Source organism: Mustelus asterias, unplaced genomic scaffold, assembly GCF_964213995.1.
Source record: "Mustelus asterias unplaced genomic scaffold, sMusAst1.hap1.1 HAP1_SCAFFOLD_77, whole genome shotgun sequence".
In the NCBI taxonomy this organism is placed as follows: Eukaryota; Metazoa; Chordata; class Chondrichthyes; order Carcharhiniformes; family Triakidae; genus Mustelus; species Mustelus asterias.
Genome location: NW_027590136.1, coordinates 568,706 through 586,107, shown reverse-complemented (window position 1 = coordinate 586,107; position 17,402 = coordinate 568,706). Strand labels below are relative to the sequence as shown.

Sequence of the window (17,402 nt, the reverse complement as noted above, 5' to 3'; positions counted from 1 at the left end):
TGCCCCTGTCTACATCAATGGAGATGAAGTAGAAAGGGTCGAGAGCTTCAAGTGTCCAGTTCACCAACAACCTGGCCTGGTACCCCCATGCTGACACTATAGAACAAAGAACAAAGAAAATTATAGTGCACGAACAGGCCCTTTGGCCCTTCAAGCCTGCACCGACCATGCTGCCCGACTTAACTAAACCCTCTACCCTTCCGGGGACCATATCACTCTATTCCCATCCTATTCATGTACTTGTCAAGATGCCCCTTAGAAGTCACTACCGTATCTGCTTCCACTCCCTCCCCCGGCAACGAGTTCCAGGCACCCACTACTCTCTGTGTAAAAAATCTGCCTTGTACATCTCCTTTAAGCCTTGCCCCTCGCACATTAAACCTATGGCCCCGAGTAATTGACTTAGTTAAGGAAGCCCACCAATTCCTCTACTTTCTTAGAAGACTAAGGAAATTTGGGATGTCAGCTACGACTCTCACCAACTTTTACAGATGCACCACAGAAAGCATTTTTTCTGGTTGTATCACAGCTTGGTATGGCTCCTGCTCTAACCAAGACCGCAAGGAACTGCAAAAGGTCATGAAATCCATCACGCAAACCAGTCTCCCATCCATTGACTCTGACTACACTTCCCGCTGCCTCGGCAAAGCAGCCAGCATAATTAAGGACCCCACGTACCCCGATCATTCTCTCTTTCACCTTCTTCCCTTGGGAAAAAGATACAAAAGTCTGAGATCACGTACCAACCGACTCAAGAACAGCTTCTTTCCTGCTGCTGTCAGTCTTTTGAATGGACCTACCTTGCATTAAGTTGATCTTTCACCACACCTTAGCTATGACTGTAACACTACATTCTGCACTCTCTCGTTTCCTTCCCTATGAACAGTATGCTTTGTCTGTATAGCGCGCAAGAAACAATACTTTTCACTATGGTAATACATGGGACGATAATAAATCAAATCAAATCAAACCTGCCATAATGGTGTTCACCTCTATCAGATCTCCCCTCCACCTCCTCCGTTCCAAGTAGAACAACTCCAGCTTCTCGAACCTGAGCTTGGAGTTAAAATTCTTCATTGCTGGAACCATTCTGATAAGTCTCCTCTGCACCTTCTCAAGGACCATCCCATCCTTCCTGAAGGAGCAAGAGCCATACCAAGCTGTGATACAACCAGAAAAAATGCTTTCTGTGGTGCATCTGTAAAAGTTGGTGAGAGTCGTAGCTGACATCCCAAATTTCCTTGGTCTTCTAGTGGTTTAAACACTACTTTATAAAGCTTCAGCGTAACAACCTGCTTTTAACAGAATGGCCCTATTGAAAACCAATGTATTATCTAAATGTGCAATCATAGAATCCTACAGTGCAGAAGGAGGCCATCAAGTCTCCCACAATCTGACCACAATCCCACTCAGGCCCTATCCCCATAACCCCATGCATTTACAATAGTTAGTCCCCCTGACACTAAGGGGTAATTTAGCATGGCCAATCCATGCAATCCACACACCTTTGGACTGTGGGAGGAAACCAGAGCACCCGGAGGAAATGCACGCAGACACGGGGAGAATGTGCAAACTCCACACAGACAGTAACCCAAGCTGGGAATTGAACCCGGGTCCCTGGTGCTGTGAGGCAGCAGTGGTAACAACTGTGCCACCGTGCTGGCCCAATCAGTTGTAACTTGCTTTATTTCTTTTATATTAAGTGTAGATGGGTTGCGGTGGGACCCTGTGTGTGGAGACTGTCTCATGGCGGTAACATGGAACATCGAGGGTGATAGAAGAACCCAGACCGAGGATATCTGAAGAACTGCACTGAACTGCATTGTGGGTTCAAAATGGAGTGCATGCTGGTCATTGTAGTCAAGTCGCAGCCTTGCCGGAATTAGCAATGTCTGCAAAATGAGTTAAATTGTGCAGGAGAACTGGCCTCAAACTGTGAGAATGTGTTTGTTTGAGCTAATAAAGATGTCTGTAGCAGCTTGGGGATTGAAACAGTGTCAGAGGTAACACAGTGGAGTCAGGCTGGCTCTATTCCTTCAAGTATAACCGTGTAATAGGCCCAGGACATAAGAACAAAGGAGAAGGCAATGCTGTCATTGAAATTCAATAGGCTAAAAACAGATATTACCTTATTTTTTATTCATTTACAGAGGCCAAAGCCCACAGCCTTTCCTGAATAATAAAACGTGGCGTCACCGGCTAGGCCAGCATTTATTGCCCATCTCTAATTGGCCTAGGGAAGCTGTTGGTGAGCTGCCTTCTAGAACTGCTGCAATCCCTGTGGTGTAGGTACACCATAGTGCTGTCAGGGAGGGAGTTCCAGGATTCTGACCCAGTGACAGCGAAGGAACAGCGATATATTTCAAAGTCAAGATGGTGAGTGTTACAATCCCAGTTGATGTTATAACTGGACAGGAAGATCCCAGAATGGAACCCTGACTCAAAAGACCATAACTTTTATTTTTTTAGAAAACATAGAGGAACAGAGTCACAGGACTGCCAATTAGATTTTAACAATAAAATATTTATTAAATACGAAGAGTTTGACCATAAGACAAGACTTCTTCACTCCCACTTACCTTCACAAATGTACACAGATTTCAAGGATAACACAGGTAGAAAATTTCTTATGCTATAATGTTCTCAGTAAACACACAGTCCCTTTAAACCCACAGGTTGACTATAATCAGACAACCCCCTCTGAAGTTAAGTGGCAGATGCAACTCAATCGATCCTCTGTGGATTTCACCTCACATTTCCCCTGAAATTATTGTCACACGAGTGTTTCCAAACTCCGCTCTCAAAAAGGTACTTTACAATCTTCTTCCAAAACAATGGATGATGTCACCCAGTGGCAGCATGGGAAATGGGAGGGGCCAAGGAAAGATCCTTGGGAGACACAAAGTTCAAGGACTTTGGAGAGGAAAGGGAGGTTGGAGTTGGGACAGTAGTTTGTAACGACAGTGCGGTTAAGGGTTTTTTTCCTTAGGATGGATGATGAGGGTGAATTACAGGTGAGATGGAGTATCAGCAAAGACAGGTCCATTAACAGTACCAGGTAATGCGGGGAAGTTGGGTTATCAGTGGTTTAGTGGGAAAAGGGTAAAGGGAGTTGAAAGCAGGTCTCATGGACAAGATGGGCAATGAGAGGGTTTGACAGGAGATAGGAGAGAAACTGCAAAAAGATGTGAGCTCAGAGCTTGGATACAGAGGAGCTTTACAGACAGTCTGGCCCAGAGGCTAGTGGAAGGGAGGGAAGCAGCAGAGGCAGCTGGTCAGATTGTCTCAATCTTAGTGACAAAAAAACTCCATGAGCTCCTCACACTTTGTTGTTAGAGGTGAAGATGGAGGAGACAAGAGAAAGGGAGAGTCCTTCAAAAGGAACTAATTTGTGTTAGAGATATTAAGATGTTTTGAAAAAGCATGTTTAAATCAAAGACAACATATTTGATTTTTGTCCACAATATGAGCCTCCGTAACTGACCTGAAGTTTATTAACATCAGCAGAAACAGACCCGAATGGACATAGCTCAGTTCTCAATCTGATTGACAAACACAATCCAATCTCTGTAGTTAATTGTGAACTCGCTGGTGTCTCAGCAGGTTGGATGTCTGAGTAAATCCCATCCCACACTCAGAATACGTGAATGGTCTCTTCCCAGTGTGAATTCGCTGGTGTCTGGGCTGTGCTGATGATTGAGTGAATCTCTTCCCACACCTAGAGCAAGTGAATGGTCTCTCTCCTGTGTGAACTCGCTGGTGTCTCAGCATAGTGTATAACTGAGTGAATCCCTCCCCACACTCAGAGCATGTGAACGGTCTATCTCCTGTGTGAGTGCGCTGGTGAACTGTGAGATGAGATGATCGCCTGAACCCAGTTCTGCAGTGAGAGCACCTGAACGGTCTCTCGTCAGTGTGAACTTGTTGATGGTATATCAGTTCCTGAGAGGTTTTATAACACTTCCCACAGTCCAGACATTTAAATGGTCTCTCGTCAGTGTGACTTCTTTGGGGTGTCGCCAGGTTGGATGAATTAATGAATCCTTTCCCACACTCAGAGCAGGTGAACGGTCTCTGCCTCGTGTGAACTCGCTGGTGTGTCAGCAGGGTGGATTGGTGAGTGAATCCCTGCCCACAGTCAGAGCAGGTGAATGGCCTCTCCGCAGTGTGAATATGCTGGTGTGTTAACAGCATGGCTGACTGAGTGAATCCCATCCCACACACAGAGCAGGTGAATGGCCTCTGCCCAGTGTGTGTGCGCTGGTGTGTCAGCAGGGTGGATGACTTAGTGAATCCTTTCCCGCAGTCCGAGCAGGTGAACGGCCTCTCCCCGGTGTGACCACGCTGATGAGTTTCCAGCTGGGATTGAATCCCTTCCCACAGACCCCACATTTCCACAGCTTGTCCCCATCATGACTGCATTTATGTTTTGACAGGTCAGATGATCGATTGAATCCTTGTCCACACACAGAACACGAGTATGGTTTCTCTCCGCTGTGAACGGTGCTTTTTTCTTCCATGTTTAAAATCTGACAATATTCAGGTTACGATAAATTGGCCGATGGTATCATTCCCTGATGTGATGTTTGGTTTCAGTTTCCCAACTGAAAATCGTCCCCTTCTAAAACCCTGTGAAATTGATTTAAAACAGAAAAAAGGGAGTGAGAGAGACCCACAAAAGCACAAAGACAGGTTGTGAAATTGAGCTGAATGAATCTGGTCATTTGTGGGGCCGGCACCAGGAAAAAGTGACCATGAAAACTGCTGGATTCAATTGATTCACTCATGTTATTCAGGGAAAGAAACCTGTCAACTTGTCTGGACAGGTCCTATCCCCGTAGCCCCACATATCCTATTACTTCCCCAAACCTACACATCTTGGGACACTAAGGGGCAATTTAGCATGGCCAATCCACCTAGCCTGCACGTCACTGAGAGGAAACAGGAGCACCCAGATGAAAACCCACGCAGACACGGGGAGACACAGTCACCCGAGGCTGGAGTTGAACCTGGGTCACTGGAGCTGTGAGGCAGTAGTGCTAACCACTGTGCTACCCTTTTTCAAAGAACTGTAACAATTTTGTGAAATGTCTGGGACTATTTTATTTTGTTAAAGACACAGTATGAATACAAATTATCTTCGCTGCCCTGATTTTGTTGTTCTGCTCATCAGTAAGAAATTGGAAGTGAAAGAGTGAAGCAGTTTGATGGACAAGTTGTTCAAATTCTGTCACTGGGAAGAATTTCAAAACATTGCCCCTAATAAACATGGCGGCTACGCATGCGTCCTGCTGTTCCACCGCTTTTTCCAATTCATCTCCGATCTCCCATCCGCCAAGGAACAGCGGCCGGGCCGGAGCGGGCGAGAGGTGACACCAAGGGGAGCAGCAGCCGAGAGGGTTACAGCGAACCCTGATGGACTGGAGGGGAAACAGCAGCAGCACAGTCTCTGCCCAAAGGCTTCCGCTGTTCAGCTGCTCAAAGACTCTGAGAACCTCTTCAAATGTAAATTTCAGCTTCTCACATTCACCTATCCATCCCTTACTCCATCCATCTCGCCCTCCCTCCCTCTCTCCATCCATCCCTCTCCCTCCGTCCACCCCTCCTTCCATCCATCTCACCATCCCTCCCTCTCTCCATCCATCCTTCCCGACAACAAGAACCATTCACTCTGCACAGCAGTTTCACCCTCATTCCTCCAGTCTGTATTCCAGCCTTCATCACATCCACTCTGCTCCCAGATATTTTAGACCAATAGATATTACAATTCAAACTTCACAATCTCTACAATTTAATATTTGTTCAGTAACCTTATCGACAGCAGAGAAATCATCAATTCCAAACCAACCCGAGTTCGAGGATATATTTATACATTTTCTCATTTCACAATAAAACCCACACACTGAGTTTCAAATTTGCTTCTGTCATTATTTTAGTGATGATGTGGAGATGCCGGCATTGGACTGGGGTGAACACAGTAAGAAGTCTCACAACACCAGGTTAAAGTCCAACAGGTTTATTTGGTAGCAAAACCCATCAGCTTTCGGAGCGCTGCTCCTTTGTCAGGTAAGTGGGAGTTCTGTTCACAAACAGGGCACAAAGCCACAAACTCAATTTACAAAATAATGGTTGGAATGCGAGTCTTTACAGGTAATCAAGTCTTAAAGGTACAGGCAATATGAGTGGAGAGAGGGTTAAGCACAGGTTAAAGAGATGTGTATTGTCTCCAGCTGGGACAGTGAGTGAGATTTTACAAGCCCAGGCAAGTCGTGGGGGTTACAGATAGTGTGACATGAATCCAAGATCCCGGTTGAGGCCGTCCTCATGTGTGTGGAACTTGGCTATCAGTCTCTGCTCAGCGACTCAGCGCTATCGTGTGTCTTGAACGCCACCTTGGAGAACTCTTACCCAAAGATCAGAGGCAGAATGCCCGTGACCGCTGAAGTGTTCCCCAACAGGAAGAGAACACTCTTGCCTGGTGATTGTCAAGCGGTGTTCATTCATCCGTTGTTGTAGCGTCTGCATTGTCTCCCCAATGTACCATGCCTTGGGACATCCTTTCCTGCAACGTATCAGGTAGACAACGTTGGCCGAGTTGCAAGTGGTGTTCTCACATGAGATGATGGCATCCGTGTCAATGATCCGGCATGTTGTGCAGAGGTTGCTGTGGCAGGGTTGTGTGGTGTCGTGCTCAGTGTTCTCCTGAAGGCTGGGTAGTTTGCTGCGGACAATGGTCTGTTTGAGACTGTGCGGTTGTTTGAAGGCAAGATGTGAGGGTGTGCGGATAGCCTTGGCGAGACGTTCGCCTTCATCAATGACATGTTGAAGGCTCCGGAGACGATGTCATAGCTTCTCTGCTCCGGGGAAGTACTGGACGATGAAGGGTACTCTTTCCGCAGTGTCCCGTGTTTGTCTTCTGAGGAGGTCGGTGCGGTTTTTCACTGTGGCGCGTCAGAACTGTCGATCGTTGAGTCGAGCACCATATCCTGCTCTTATGAACAGGATTATGTAAATTATTTTGTAAATTGAGTTTGTGTCTTTATATGCCCTGTTTGTGAACAGAACTCCCACTTACCTGATGAAGGGGCAGCGCTCCGAAAGCTAGTAGCTTGTGCTACTAAATAAACCTGTTGGACTTTAACCTGGTGTTTTGAGACTTCTCACATTATTTTAGTGTCCAGCAGATTATCTGGACTGAAATTGGTCTCAGTCTGTCTCTGTGTTGTGAGTGTGTGTGTATTTGTGAAGTCAGAGTGTTTTTTTGTCTGCATGTCTGTGTGTGCGAGTTTGCCTGTGTCTGTCTGAGAGTGTATGTCTGTGAATGTGTTTGTCTTCGAACTCGCCTGTTGCTATTTCTGAGGTTAGTTTCAACTCTCTAAATAGATTCGTCTGCGTTAATATAAAAAAAATAGGAACAAGAAAAATACAGCAGCACAATCCTCCAACGTTTCTATGTTTGAAAATGACCCTTCAGTAGCCTGAGGGTTCAGTGATCTCCCAGGCAGAGGCCATTTACCTCAGTTCGCCACTAGAGGGAGCTCCCTCACTGTGATTGTGTGGAATGAAGGAATCTTGTGTTACTGTCAGTATTTTCATGTCCGCCCTCTCTGCTCCATCCGGGAAGATGGCCAAGCGCACCAAGGTGGGGATCGTGGGGAAAGTTACGGTCAATTGAGCCAGGGTTTTATTCTGGGACCTTCCTGCCCAGAAGTAACATCAGCTGAGATTGTAACTTAGCAGCAGAAACCCATCTTCTGTTCTATTCCCCCAATTCCCACAAAATAGTTTTTAGATTTGGGTGAGTTTGTATAAAATTGACAAAGGTGGCGATTCAAACACTTAACAAGTGAATAAAGGCAAAAGATTCCACAGATTCTGCACAAACAAATTAAACTTTACTACACACAGTGAGAAAGGGGAAACAAGTTACAATCTGTGGAAGGTAAAACATTCAAGGACTTTAGAGAGGAAAGGGAGATGGGATGGTAGTTCACAAGGGCATGGGTCAAAGATATTTTATTGAGAAGTGGGTGATGATATCGGATTTGAAGGAGAGGGAGATATTGACAATATCAGCTGATATGGAGAAGTTGTGCTGTCAGTAGGACAGTGGGAATAGGATTGAGGGATCAAGAGATGGGTCTCATGGGCAAGATGAGCTCTAAGAGGACATGAGGGGAGGCAGGAGAGAAACTGCAGAAAGATGAGAGTTCAGAGCTCAGACAAAGGGGAGCGTTAGAGGAGGTTTGTTCCAGTGGGTTAGGGGAAGGAGGGAAGCAGTAGAGACAGCTGATTGGATTGTCTCAAACTTAGTGACAAAGAAGATTGTGAGTTTTATTCCCAATGAGCACTTGTGGGGCGGTGAAGATGGGAGAGGGACAAAGGGACAGCAACTCAAAAGGAATTCAGTTGTGCTGATGATATTAAAAAGATTCACAGTACTGAACACAAAGATAATTTGTTTGACTTTTATTCAGAATATTAAACCGTATAACTGGCTGGAGTTCATTAACATCAACAAAAACAAACGAAATGAACATATTACAGTCCTGGATAGGATTAACAGCAGATTCCAATCACTGTGGTTACTCGTGAATTCTTTGGTGTCTAAGCAGGGAGGATGACCGAGTGAATCTCTTCCCACTTTCAGAGCAGGTGAATGGCCTTTCCCCAGTGTGAGCTCGCTTGTGTCTCAGCAGGCTGGAGGACTGAATGAATCCCTTCCCATATTCAGAGCAGGTGAATGGCCTTTCCCCAGTGTGAGCTCGCTTGTGTCTCAGCAGGCTGGAGGACTGAATGAATCCCTTCCCACATTCAGAGCAGGTGAATGGCCTTTCCCCAGTGTGGGTGCGCTGGTGTAGAATGAGGTCATATGATCGCCTGAACCCAGCCTCACAGTGAGAACACCTGAATGGTCTCTCATCAGTGTGAACACGTTGATGGGAAGTCAGTTCACCAGAACTTTTATAGCACTTCTCACAGTCTGAGCATTTAAAAGGTCTCTCCCCAGTGTGAACTCGCTGGTGTGTCAATAGGTGGGATGACCGAGTGAATCCCTTCCCACACTCAGAGCAGGTGAATGGCCTCTCCCCAGTGTGAACTCGCTGGTGTTGCAGCAGGCGGGATGACCGAGTGAATCCCTTTCCACACTCGGAGCAGGTGAATGGCCTTTCCCCAGTGTGGATGCGCTGGTGTGGAATGAGGTCATATGATCGCCTGAACCCAGCCCCGCAGTGAGAGCACCTGAACGGTCTCTCATCAGTGTGAATACGTTGATGGGACATCAGTTCATCAGCACTTTTATAGCACTTCCCACAGTCAGAGCATTTAAAAGGTCTCTCCCCAGTGTGAATTCGCTGGTGCGTCAATAGCTGGGATGACCGAGTGAATCCCTTTCCACACTCGGAGCAGGTGAATGGTCTCTCCCCAGTGTGAATTCGCTGGTGTACAGTGAGGTTATGTGAATGCTGGAACCCAGTCCCACAGTGGGAGCACCTGAATGGTCTCTCATCAGTGTGAACACGTTGATGGGACATCAGTTCCCAAGAACTTTTGAAGCACTTCCCACAGTCTGAGCATTTAAAAGGTCTCTCAGACGTGTGAACCCGCTGATGAGTAAGTAGGTGGGATGACTGAGTGAATCCCTTCCCACACTCAGAGCAGGTGAACGGCCTCTCCCCAGTGTGACTGCGCCGATGAGTTTCCAGCTGGGATGGGGAATTAAATTCCTTCCCACAGTCCACACATTTCCACAGTTTTTCCATGGAGTGACTGCACTTACGTTTTGACAGGCCAGAGGATCGGCTGAAGCCTCGTCCACACACAGAACCTGTGTACGGTTTCTCCCCACTGGGAATAGTGCTTTTTCCTTCCATGTTCAAAATCCACTGATATTCAGTTATGATAAATTGGACAACTCTGGCAGTTCCTGATATGATATTTACTTTCAGTTTCCTGACTGCAAATCGTCCCCTTCTAGTCCCTGTGAAACTGATTTAAAACAGAAAAAAGGGGATTGAGAGGAAACCCATAGAGACAGGTGATGAATAGAGTTCAGACCGAAGCAACAATTAAAAAAAACACGCAGGAGGCCAGGAACTGAGGATCATCGAGATATTCAGCAGACTGGGCAGCCTGTGAGAGTTACAAACATTATTGAGGGCTCAGATTGCTGACTTGCCCTCAGTCTATAATGAAACATCTGGAGTCAGGCACTGACTAATGGCGGTCACATTTCCCACAATGCTCTGCGGCCCAGAAACCCCTCTATTCAAAAGTTGCTCACCGTAATTCACAAATCATAGAATCCTTACAGTGCAGAAAGAGGCCATTTTACCCATCGAGTCTATACTGACTCTGAGAGCATCTTTCCCAGGCTCACCTCCTATCCCAGTAACCCCACGCACTTACTCTGCGAATCCCCATCCTGACCTTTTTCTTCACCCTGCCTGCAACCGCAACAATATATTCTGTACCCGACTCTTTTCCTTTCCCCCTCTGTACTTTATCAAGTTATGATTTTTTTTTCTGTATAACACGCAAGAAATAATTTTCACTGTATCCCAGAACAAGCAACAATAATAAATCAAATTAGACCCTACACATCTTGGGACATTAAGGGACAAATTTAACATGGTCAATTCACCGAACCTGCACATCTTTGGGCAGTGAGAGGAAACCAGAGCACCCAGAGGAAATGCACACAGACTGGGGGAGATTGTGCAAACTCCACACCTGAGGTGGAGATGTTGGACTGGGGTGGGCACAGTAAGAAGTCTCACAACACCAGGTTATTTGGAACTACGAGCTTTTGGAGTGCTGATGAAGGAGCAGCTTTGACAAACGGTCATCTGGACTCAAAATGTCAGTTCTTTTCTCTCCTTACAGATGCTGCCAGACCTGCTGAGGTTTTCCAGCATTTTCTCTTTTGGTTTCAGATTCCAGAATCCGCAGTAATTTGCATTGATTCCAAATAACTTATTGGACTTTAACCTGATATTGTGAGACTTCTTACTGTGCAAACTCCACACAGACAGTCACACACCCATGGCTGGAGTCGAACCCTGGCGCTGTGAGGCAGCAGTGCTAACAACTGTGCCACAGTGAAGGAAGTTTGCCGCAAATTTTGGGTGATAACAATGCGTTGGATGTTGCTCAGAATGTGGAGCACTGCAGCAAAGTACAGAGAGACAGAGCCAGAGCAGCAGACTGGACTGAGAAATGGAGTCTGCAGACTGGAACTGGCAGCATGAGGAGAGGTTATTTAGTCTAACACTCACAGCAATCTACAACCCACCCCCATTACCGAGACAGTGAGACAGAGATTACAAACACTCACCAACACAGCTCCACTGAAACGTCCCAGGAAAAAGGGGGAATCTGTGGCTGTTCCTGTCCTGATATAGCCCCAGGACTGTCACTCAAACCCCCAACCCGGCCCAGTTCACAGCTCAGCCTCTCAGCTTGCGGCTTCCTGCACCTTGAGCCAACCCTGTCCAGGTGTGGGAGGGTCTGTGGAACCACAGAGTGGGGGGGGAGGGGTGACCTCCTACTGTGCCCCAAATAGTTTCTCCTTCCCCTCCCCCTTGGCGCTCTCAGCTCTCAATGTGGATGGGTTGCTGGACTTTGCAGAGCCTCACTGAGCTGCGCTTGTCCCTTATCCTGCGTCACCCCTTCCTCCTGGGTTCAGTGTGTTCAGTTCGCTGCTTCGTTCCCTGCTGAACCTTCAGTTAATCAAAAACAGGAAGTGCTGGAAAACCTCAGCAGGTCTGGCAGCATCTATGATCATCCAGACTGGAAGTATTAACTCTATTTTCTCTCCACAGATGCTGAGATTTCCAGCATTTTCTGTTTCTGTTTCAGATTCCAGCACCCGCAGTATTTTCAGCTCTCTGCGTCCAGGGCAGGAAGCAGTGAGCATGGATCTGTCAATCACACATGAGGACGGCTTCAACCGGGATCTTGGGTTCATGTCACACTATCTGTAACCCCCCACAACTTGCCTGGGCTTGCAAAATCTCACTAACTGTCCTTCATCTGACGAAGGAGCAGCGCTCCAAAAGCTAGTGGTGTTTGCTACCAAATAAACCTGTTGGACTTTAACCTGGTGTTGTTAGACTCCTTACTGTGTTTACCCCAGTCCAACGCCTGCATCTCCACATGCAGACAATACACACCTCTTTAATCTGTGCTTAATCCTCTCTCCACTCACATTGTCTGTCCCTTTAAGACTTGATTACCTGTAAAGACTCACATTCCAACCATTATCTTGTAAATTGAGTTTGTGTCTTTATATGCCCTGTTTGGGATCACGACTCCCACTCACCTGATGAAGGGGCTGCGCTCCAAAAGCTTGTGGCTTGTGCTACCAAATAAACCTCCTGCTGTGGTTTATTTGGTATCTGGACTTTAACCTGGTGTTGTGAGACTTCCTACTGTGCTTACCCCAGTCCAACGCCGGCATCTCCACACTCTGAGTGGAAACAGAGAGAAGTAGGAGAGGCCGGAGGTGAGGAGAGATTTTATACATCTACAACTCAACAGGAACTTTGACAGAATTTCCAAACCCTGTGAACACCATCAGCTCCAAGTTTCTCCCCAACTCACACACCATCCTGACTTGTCTGACATCCAGTACTGAAAGATCAGAAATTTATTTCATATAAATACTGGGAAGACTGAACCCATTGTGTTCAGTCCCCACTACAAACTCCACTCCCTCGCCAACAACTTTATCTCTCCTCCTGGCAACTGTCTGAGGCTGAACCAGGCTGTTCACAACCAGGGTGAAATAGTTCATCCCAAGATGAGCTTCCAGCCACATGTCCACATCATCATCAAGACCACCTTCATTCATAGAAGCATTAATAGTAATTAATTAACAATAATGAATAATAAAATACAGTGTAGAAGGAGGCCATTCAGCCCATCGAGCCTGCACCAACAACAATCCCATCCAGGCCCTATCCACATATTTACCTGTTAATCCCCCTGATACCAAGTGGCAATTTATCGTGGCCAATCCGTCTAACCGGCACATCTTTGGACTGTGGAAGGAAACCGGAACACCCGGAGAAAACCCACACAGACACGGGGAGAATGTAGAAACTCTGCACAGACAGCGACCCGAGGCTGGAATTGAACCCGGGTCCCTGGCGCTGTTAGGCAGCTGCACTAACCACTGTGCCACCGGGCCACATGTCAGTGTCATCGCCCGACTCCAGCCCAGTCTCAGCTCATCTGGAACCCTCACCCATTCCATTGTGATGTCGCACTCTCACCCATTCCATTGTGACGTCACACTCTCACCCATTCCATTGTGACGTCACACTCTCACCCATTCCATTGTGACGTCACACTCTCACCTATTCCATTGTGACATCACACTCTCACCCATTCCATTGTGATGTCACACTCTCACCCATTCCATTGTGACGTCACTCTCACCCATTCCATTGTGACGTCACAGCTTCACCCATTCCAATGTGACATCACACCCTCACCCATTCCATTGTGACGTCACACCCTCACCCATTCCATTGTGACCTCACACTCTCACCCATTCCATTGTGACGTCAGGGCTTCACTCTCCGATCACAATCCCTGCCGGCCTCCCACATGCAGCCTCAATGGCGGCAGTCAGCCCGGGTCTAACACTACAAGCTGCCGCTCCATTTGGTACAAAGGGGGGGGCCGGGAAGTTCATTTCCGGGGTTTGGGTTTGAACAACATGTTTACGAAACCTCTCCACCCACCCGCCACATTTATCATTCCCCGCGCGCCACCCTCTACCTCGTATTGATCTCGCTTCCAAGTTGAAACCGTCCGTCCGTCGCCATTACCCGCACTGCGCATGCTTCAGGTCCCGCCCCTCATTCACTCCGATTGGTTGGAGGACCAGCCGCTCCCGCTCGGTCCTCCAGCCCCGCCCCTCATTCACTCCGATTGGTTGGAGGACCAGCCGCTCCCGCTCGGTCCTCCAGCCCCGCCCCCTCTTCCTATTGGTCCAGACCTGCCGTCAATCAGCCCCCGGGCATTGTGATGTGGAGCATGCGCAGTGTCATTGCTGTCCTTGGCGCTTGTTTGTCCCGGAGAAGCGGAGTCAGCGTTAGGCGGTGGCTGGGAGGATTTGGAAACACTTTGTGGATCCGCAAACCCTTCAGAATCATTGTCAGCTCCCTGGTTTGCAGCTTCGGGGCTTCTCCCTCCCTCCCGGGAACAGACCCAGGTTAACGGCCCCATCCTGGCTCAGCCACTGGAGGATGGTTCACATCAGAGGATGGGGGAGGGGGACAATAAATAAGAGGTTACACTTTGGCCTCAAATCAATGAGGACTCTGATCTCTGGGAAGGAAGGAAACCCTGGGAGGTGGGCGGGGAGGATTCACAAACACCCGCTGGAGGCCCCAACACCCCCAATAAGACCCATTGGCTGTGAGCCTGTTTCTTGAATGAAATATCATTGACCCATTGGTTTTATTGTCAGTCTGCAGACAGCAGCTGGAGAACTGAACCCAGTAAGAAGTTTAACAACACCGGGTTAAAGTCCAACAGGTTTATTTGGTCGCAAAAGCCACAAGCTTTCGGAGCCTTAAGCACCTTCAGGTGAGTGGGAATTCTGTTCACAAACAGGGTATATAAAGACACAAACTCAATTTACAGAATAATGGTTGGAATGCGAATACTTACAGCTAATCAAGTCTTAAAACCACATCATGAACTGAACCCAGACAGAGGAAAGGGAGGGAGAAAACTGGGAGTGGAGGAAAGAAATGGTGGAGATGGGTTTGGATTTCAGCCCAGGGAGGAGGGAGAGTGTGTGGGACGGGGATTTACAGATTTGGGGGAACAAGAAAGGAAAAAATGTTCCAGAGAAACTGGAATTGTTCAGAATTTCTATCCTGTTCTGAGTGTGATGACTTTTCTAAACGTTTTTTACAGGATATTCGAAGTGAAGGTACGGCAGACAGAAAACTCAAACCGGACATCACATCTGACAAAGTCATTCAGTTCCTTAGGAGCTGAATATCATCGGTCTTTGAATGTGGAAGGAGAAATATTTGTCTGTTCTGCCCGTGGGCAAAGAAATTTAACATCAGTGTGACCGCAAAAGCATCGGGACAAACACACACCCGAGTGAGAGTGTTCCAGTGAACTGACTGTGGAAAGATCTTTAACCAGTTACACAGCCTGAAAAAACATCACACTTTTCGCAGCAGGGTGAAATGATATGCATGTTGTGTGTGTGGACCAGGCTTTAACTGATCATCCAACCTGGAGAAGCACAAGGACACCAGCACCATGGAGAAACCGTGGGAATGTGTGGATTGTGGGAAGGGATTCGGTTTCCCATCACAACTGGAGGTTCATCGGCGCAGTCACACTGGGGAGAGACCGTTCACCTGCTCCGTCTGTGGGAAGGGATTCACCCATTCATACAATCTTCTGACTCACCAACGGGTTCACACTGGGGAGAGGCCGTTCACCTGCCCTGTGTGTGGGAAGGGATTCACTCGCTCATCCCACATTGTGACACACCAACTTGTTCACACTGATGAGAAACTGTTTACATGTTCTGACTGTGAGAAGAGTTTTAAATGCAAAAAGGATCTGCTGACACACCAACGAATTCACACTGGGGAGAGACCGTTCACCTTCTCTGTGTGTGGGAAAGAATTCATTCAGTCATCCCACTTGCAGACACATCAACTTGTTCACTCTGACAACAAACTTTTTAATTGTTCCCACTGTGAGAAGAGCTTTAAAAGTAAAAAAGATCTGCTGACGCACCAATATGCTCACACTGGGGAGAGGCCATTCACCTGCTGTGTGTGTGGGAAGGGATTCACTCGTTCATCCAACCTATTGAATCACCAGCGAGTTCACACTGGGGAGAGGCCGTTCACCTGCTCCACGTGTGGGAAGGGATTCAGTCAGTCATCCAACCTGCTGACACATCAGAGAGTTCACAGTGGGGAGAGGCCATTTTACCTGCTCTGTCTGTGGGAAGGGATTTTCTCATTTATCTTATCTTCTGAAACACCAGCGAGTTCACACTGGGGAGAGGCCGTTCACCTGTAATGTCTGTGGAAAGGGATTTATTCAGTCATCCCACCTGCTAACACACCAGCGAGTTCACAAACGACTGCAAAGTTTGGATTCTACACTTATTGATGTTGTTAATCATATCCAGGTCTGAATCATGTTCACTCTGACTTTTTTCTTCTGTTGAGGTTTGATATTCTGAATAAATGTGAAATAGACATTTGATTGAATCATTGTTGTAGATTTTTGTCTTTTCCATTTGAGTGTTTAACGTCACCAGGCTGGAGCTCAGAAAGGGCAATCTGAGGGAGGATCATACAGTAGGAACAGAACTTCATTCTTGACCCAGTCCTTCAGGGTCTCGCTGAGAGGGACAAACAGCACTTTGGTCTTTTTCGTCACTTTTCACTGACAGCAAAGTCCCCGTGTGGGTGAATCCTGAAGTGTGTAGGAAATGTGTCCCAGTCGTTCTTTTCCATGGTTCAGAGCTCCTAGACACGGAACAGAAGCTCCTTTACAACTGTGTTTAGAGTCAGGAAGAACAACGGTGAATGCTGGAAACGTGCTGTCAAAGATTGGTGTAAAACTGGGATCTATTCCTGACTGAGAGTGAAACGGCAGGTTTAGGTTTCCAAGCTAAAAATGAAAAAAAGTCTAAAACATTTTAATGTGTGTGTGTCAGTCCTGGTTTATTGACCAGAAACTGGCTTAAAATAAATTGGTTGAAGTCTGCATTAAAGGAGGAGCTGGAGACGTTCAAAGGAGCCTGTTAACTGCTGGGACAATGAGACAACAATTTGATTCCCAGATAGAGAAGGAGCTGCAGTGTGTGTCCAAGAATTCTCAGTTTTGTTGTGTGCTTCCCATACACTATCCTTTTAAATAAACCTCACTCCTATCAGCCTTTAACTATTATAAACAGAACAGAGAGAAGCTGAGCAGCACCAGAGCCCTGACTGATCATTTAAGAATGAGTGATGTGTTTAGCTGAAGTTTCCTGTTGGCAGTTTTCTGGGTGATCTCCTTATTTTGATCATTCTCAGTGACCCCTGGGTGTGAACCTGCTCTCCTCTCTTTCAGACATTCACTCACTCAACATCTCCTCTCTCTCAGAAACTCAATCACTCAACATCTCTCATCTCTCTAACACTCACTGAACGTCTCTCTCTCTCTCTCTCCAGGCATTCACTCACACCTTACCTTCCACCTCTCTTACACTCTAACCTCGCTCCTCTCTCACATTCACTTAACCGCTCTCCTCTCAGAAACTGTCTTTGTCACTTAATGTCTCTCTATCTTTCTTTCAAACACTCACTCATTTAACCTTCCTATTTCAGATCTGCTTAAACTTATTCATT

General features: G+C 47.0%; 2 protein-coding genes across 6 annotated transcripts in view; one reads left to right on the top strand and one right to left on the bottom strand.

The window, feature by feature from the left end:
• Positions 1–16,365, top strand: part of LOC144483765 (uncharacterized) — an 85,481-nt gene extending 69,116 nt beyond the window's left edge. For 2 of the 4 annotated variants that reach the window (XM_078202312.1, XM_078202310.1), the window contains exon 2: positions 14,941–16,365. In XM_078202312.1, coding sequence (XP_078058438.1) covers positions 15,301–16,080 — 780 coding nt within the window. In that variant the 5' untranslated portion in view covers positions 14,941–15,300 and the 3' untranslated portion in view covers positions 16,081–16,365. Of the gene's footprint in view, positions 1–2,150; positions 2,377–2,675; positions 2,938–14,480; positions 14,605–14,940 lie in introns of those variants that run through there. The other 2 variants (XR_013496037.1, XM_078202311.1) reach the window with 2 other exon arrangements.
• On the bottom strand, positions 8,465–13,848 carry LOC144483746 (uncharacterized). 2 transcript variants are annotated; one of them, XM_078202282.1, is made up of 2 exons: positions 13,792–13,848; positions 8,465–9,990 (listed from the first exon to the last, which is right to left on the bottom strand). In XM_078202282.1, exons 1-2 carry the CDS (start codon positions 13,836–13,838, stop codon positions 8,586–8,588), a joined length of 1,452 nt encoding a protein of 483 aa, XP_078058408.1. In that variant the 5' UTR covers positions 13,839–13,848; the 3' UTR covers positions 8,465–8,585. The 2 variants fall into 2 exon arrangements, with proteins under 2 accessions (XP_078058408.1, XP_078058409.1); XM_078202283.1 differs by lacking the exon at positions 13,792–13,848 and adding an exon at positions 13,559–13,681.
• Positions 16,366–17,402: the final 1,037 nt, after the last annotated feature.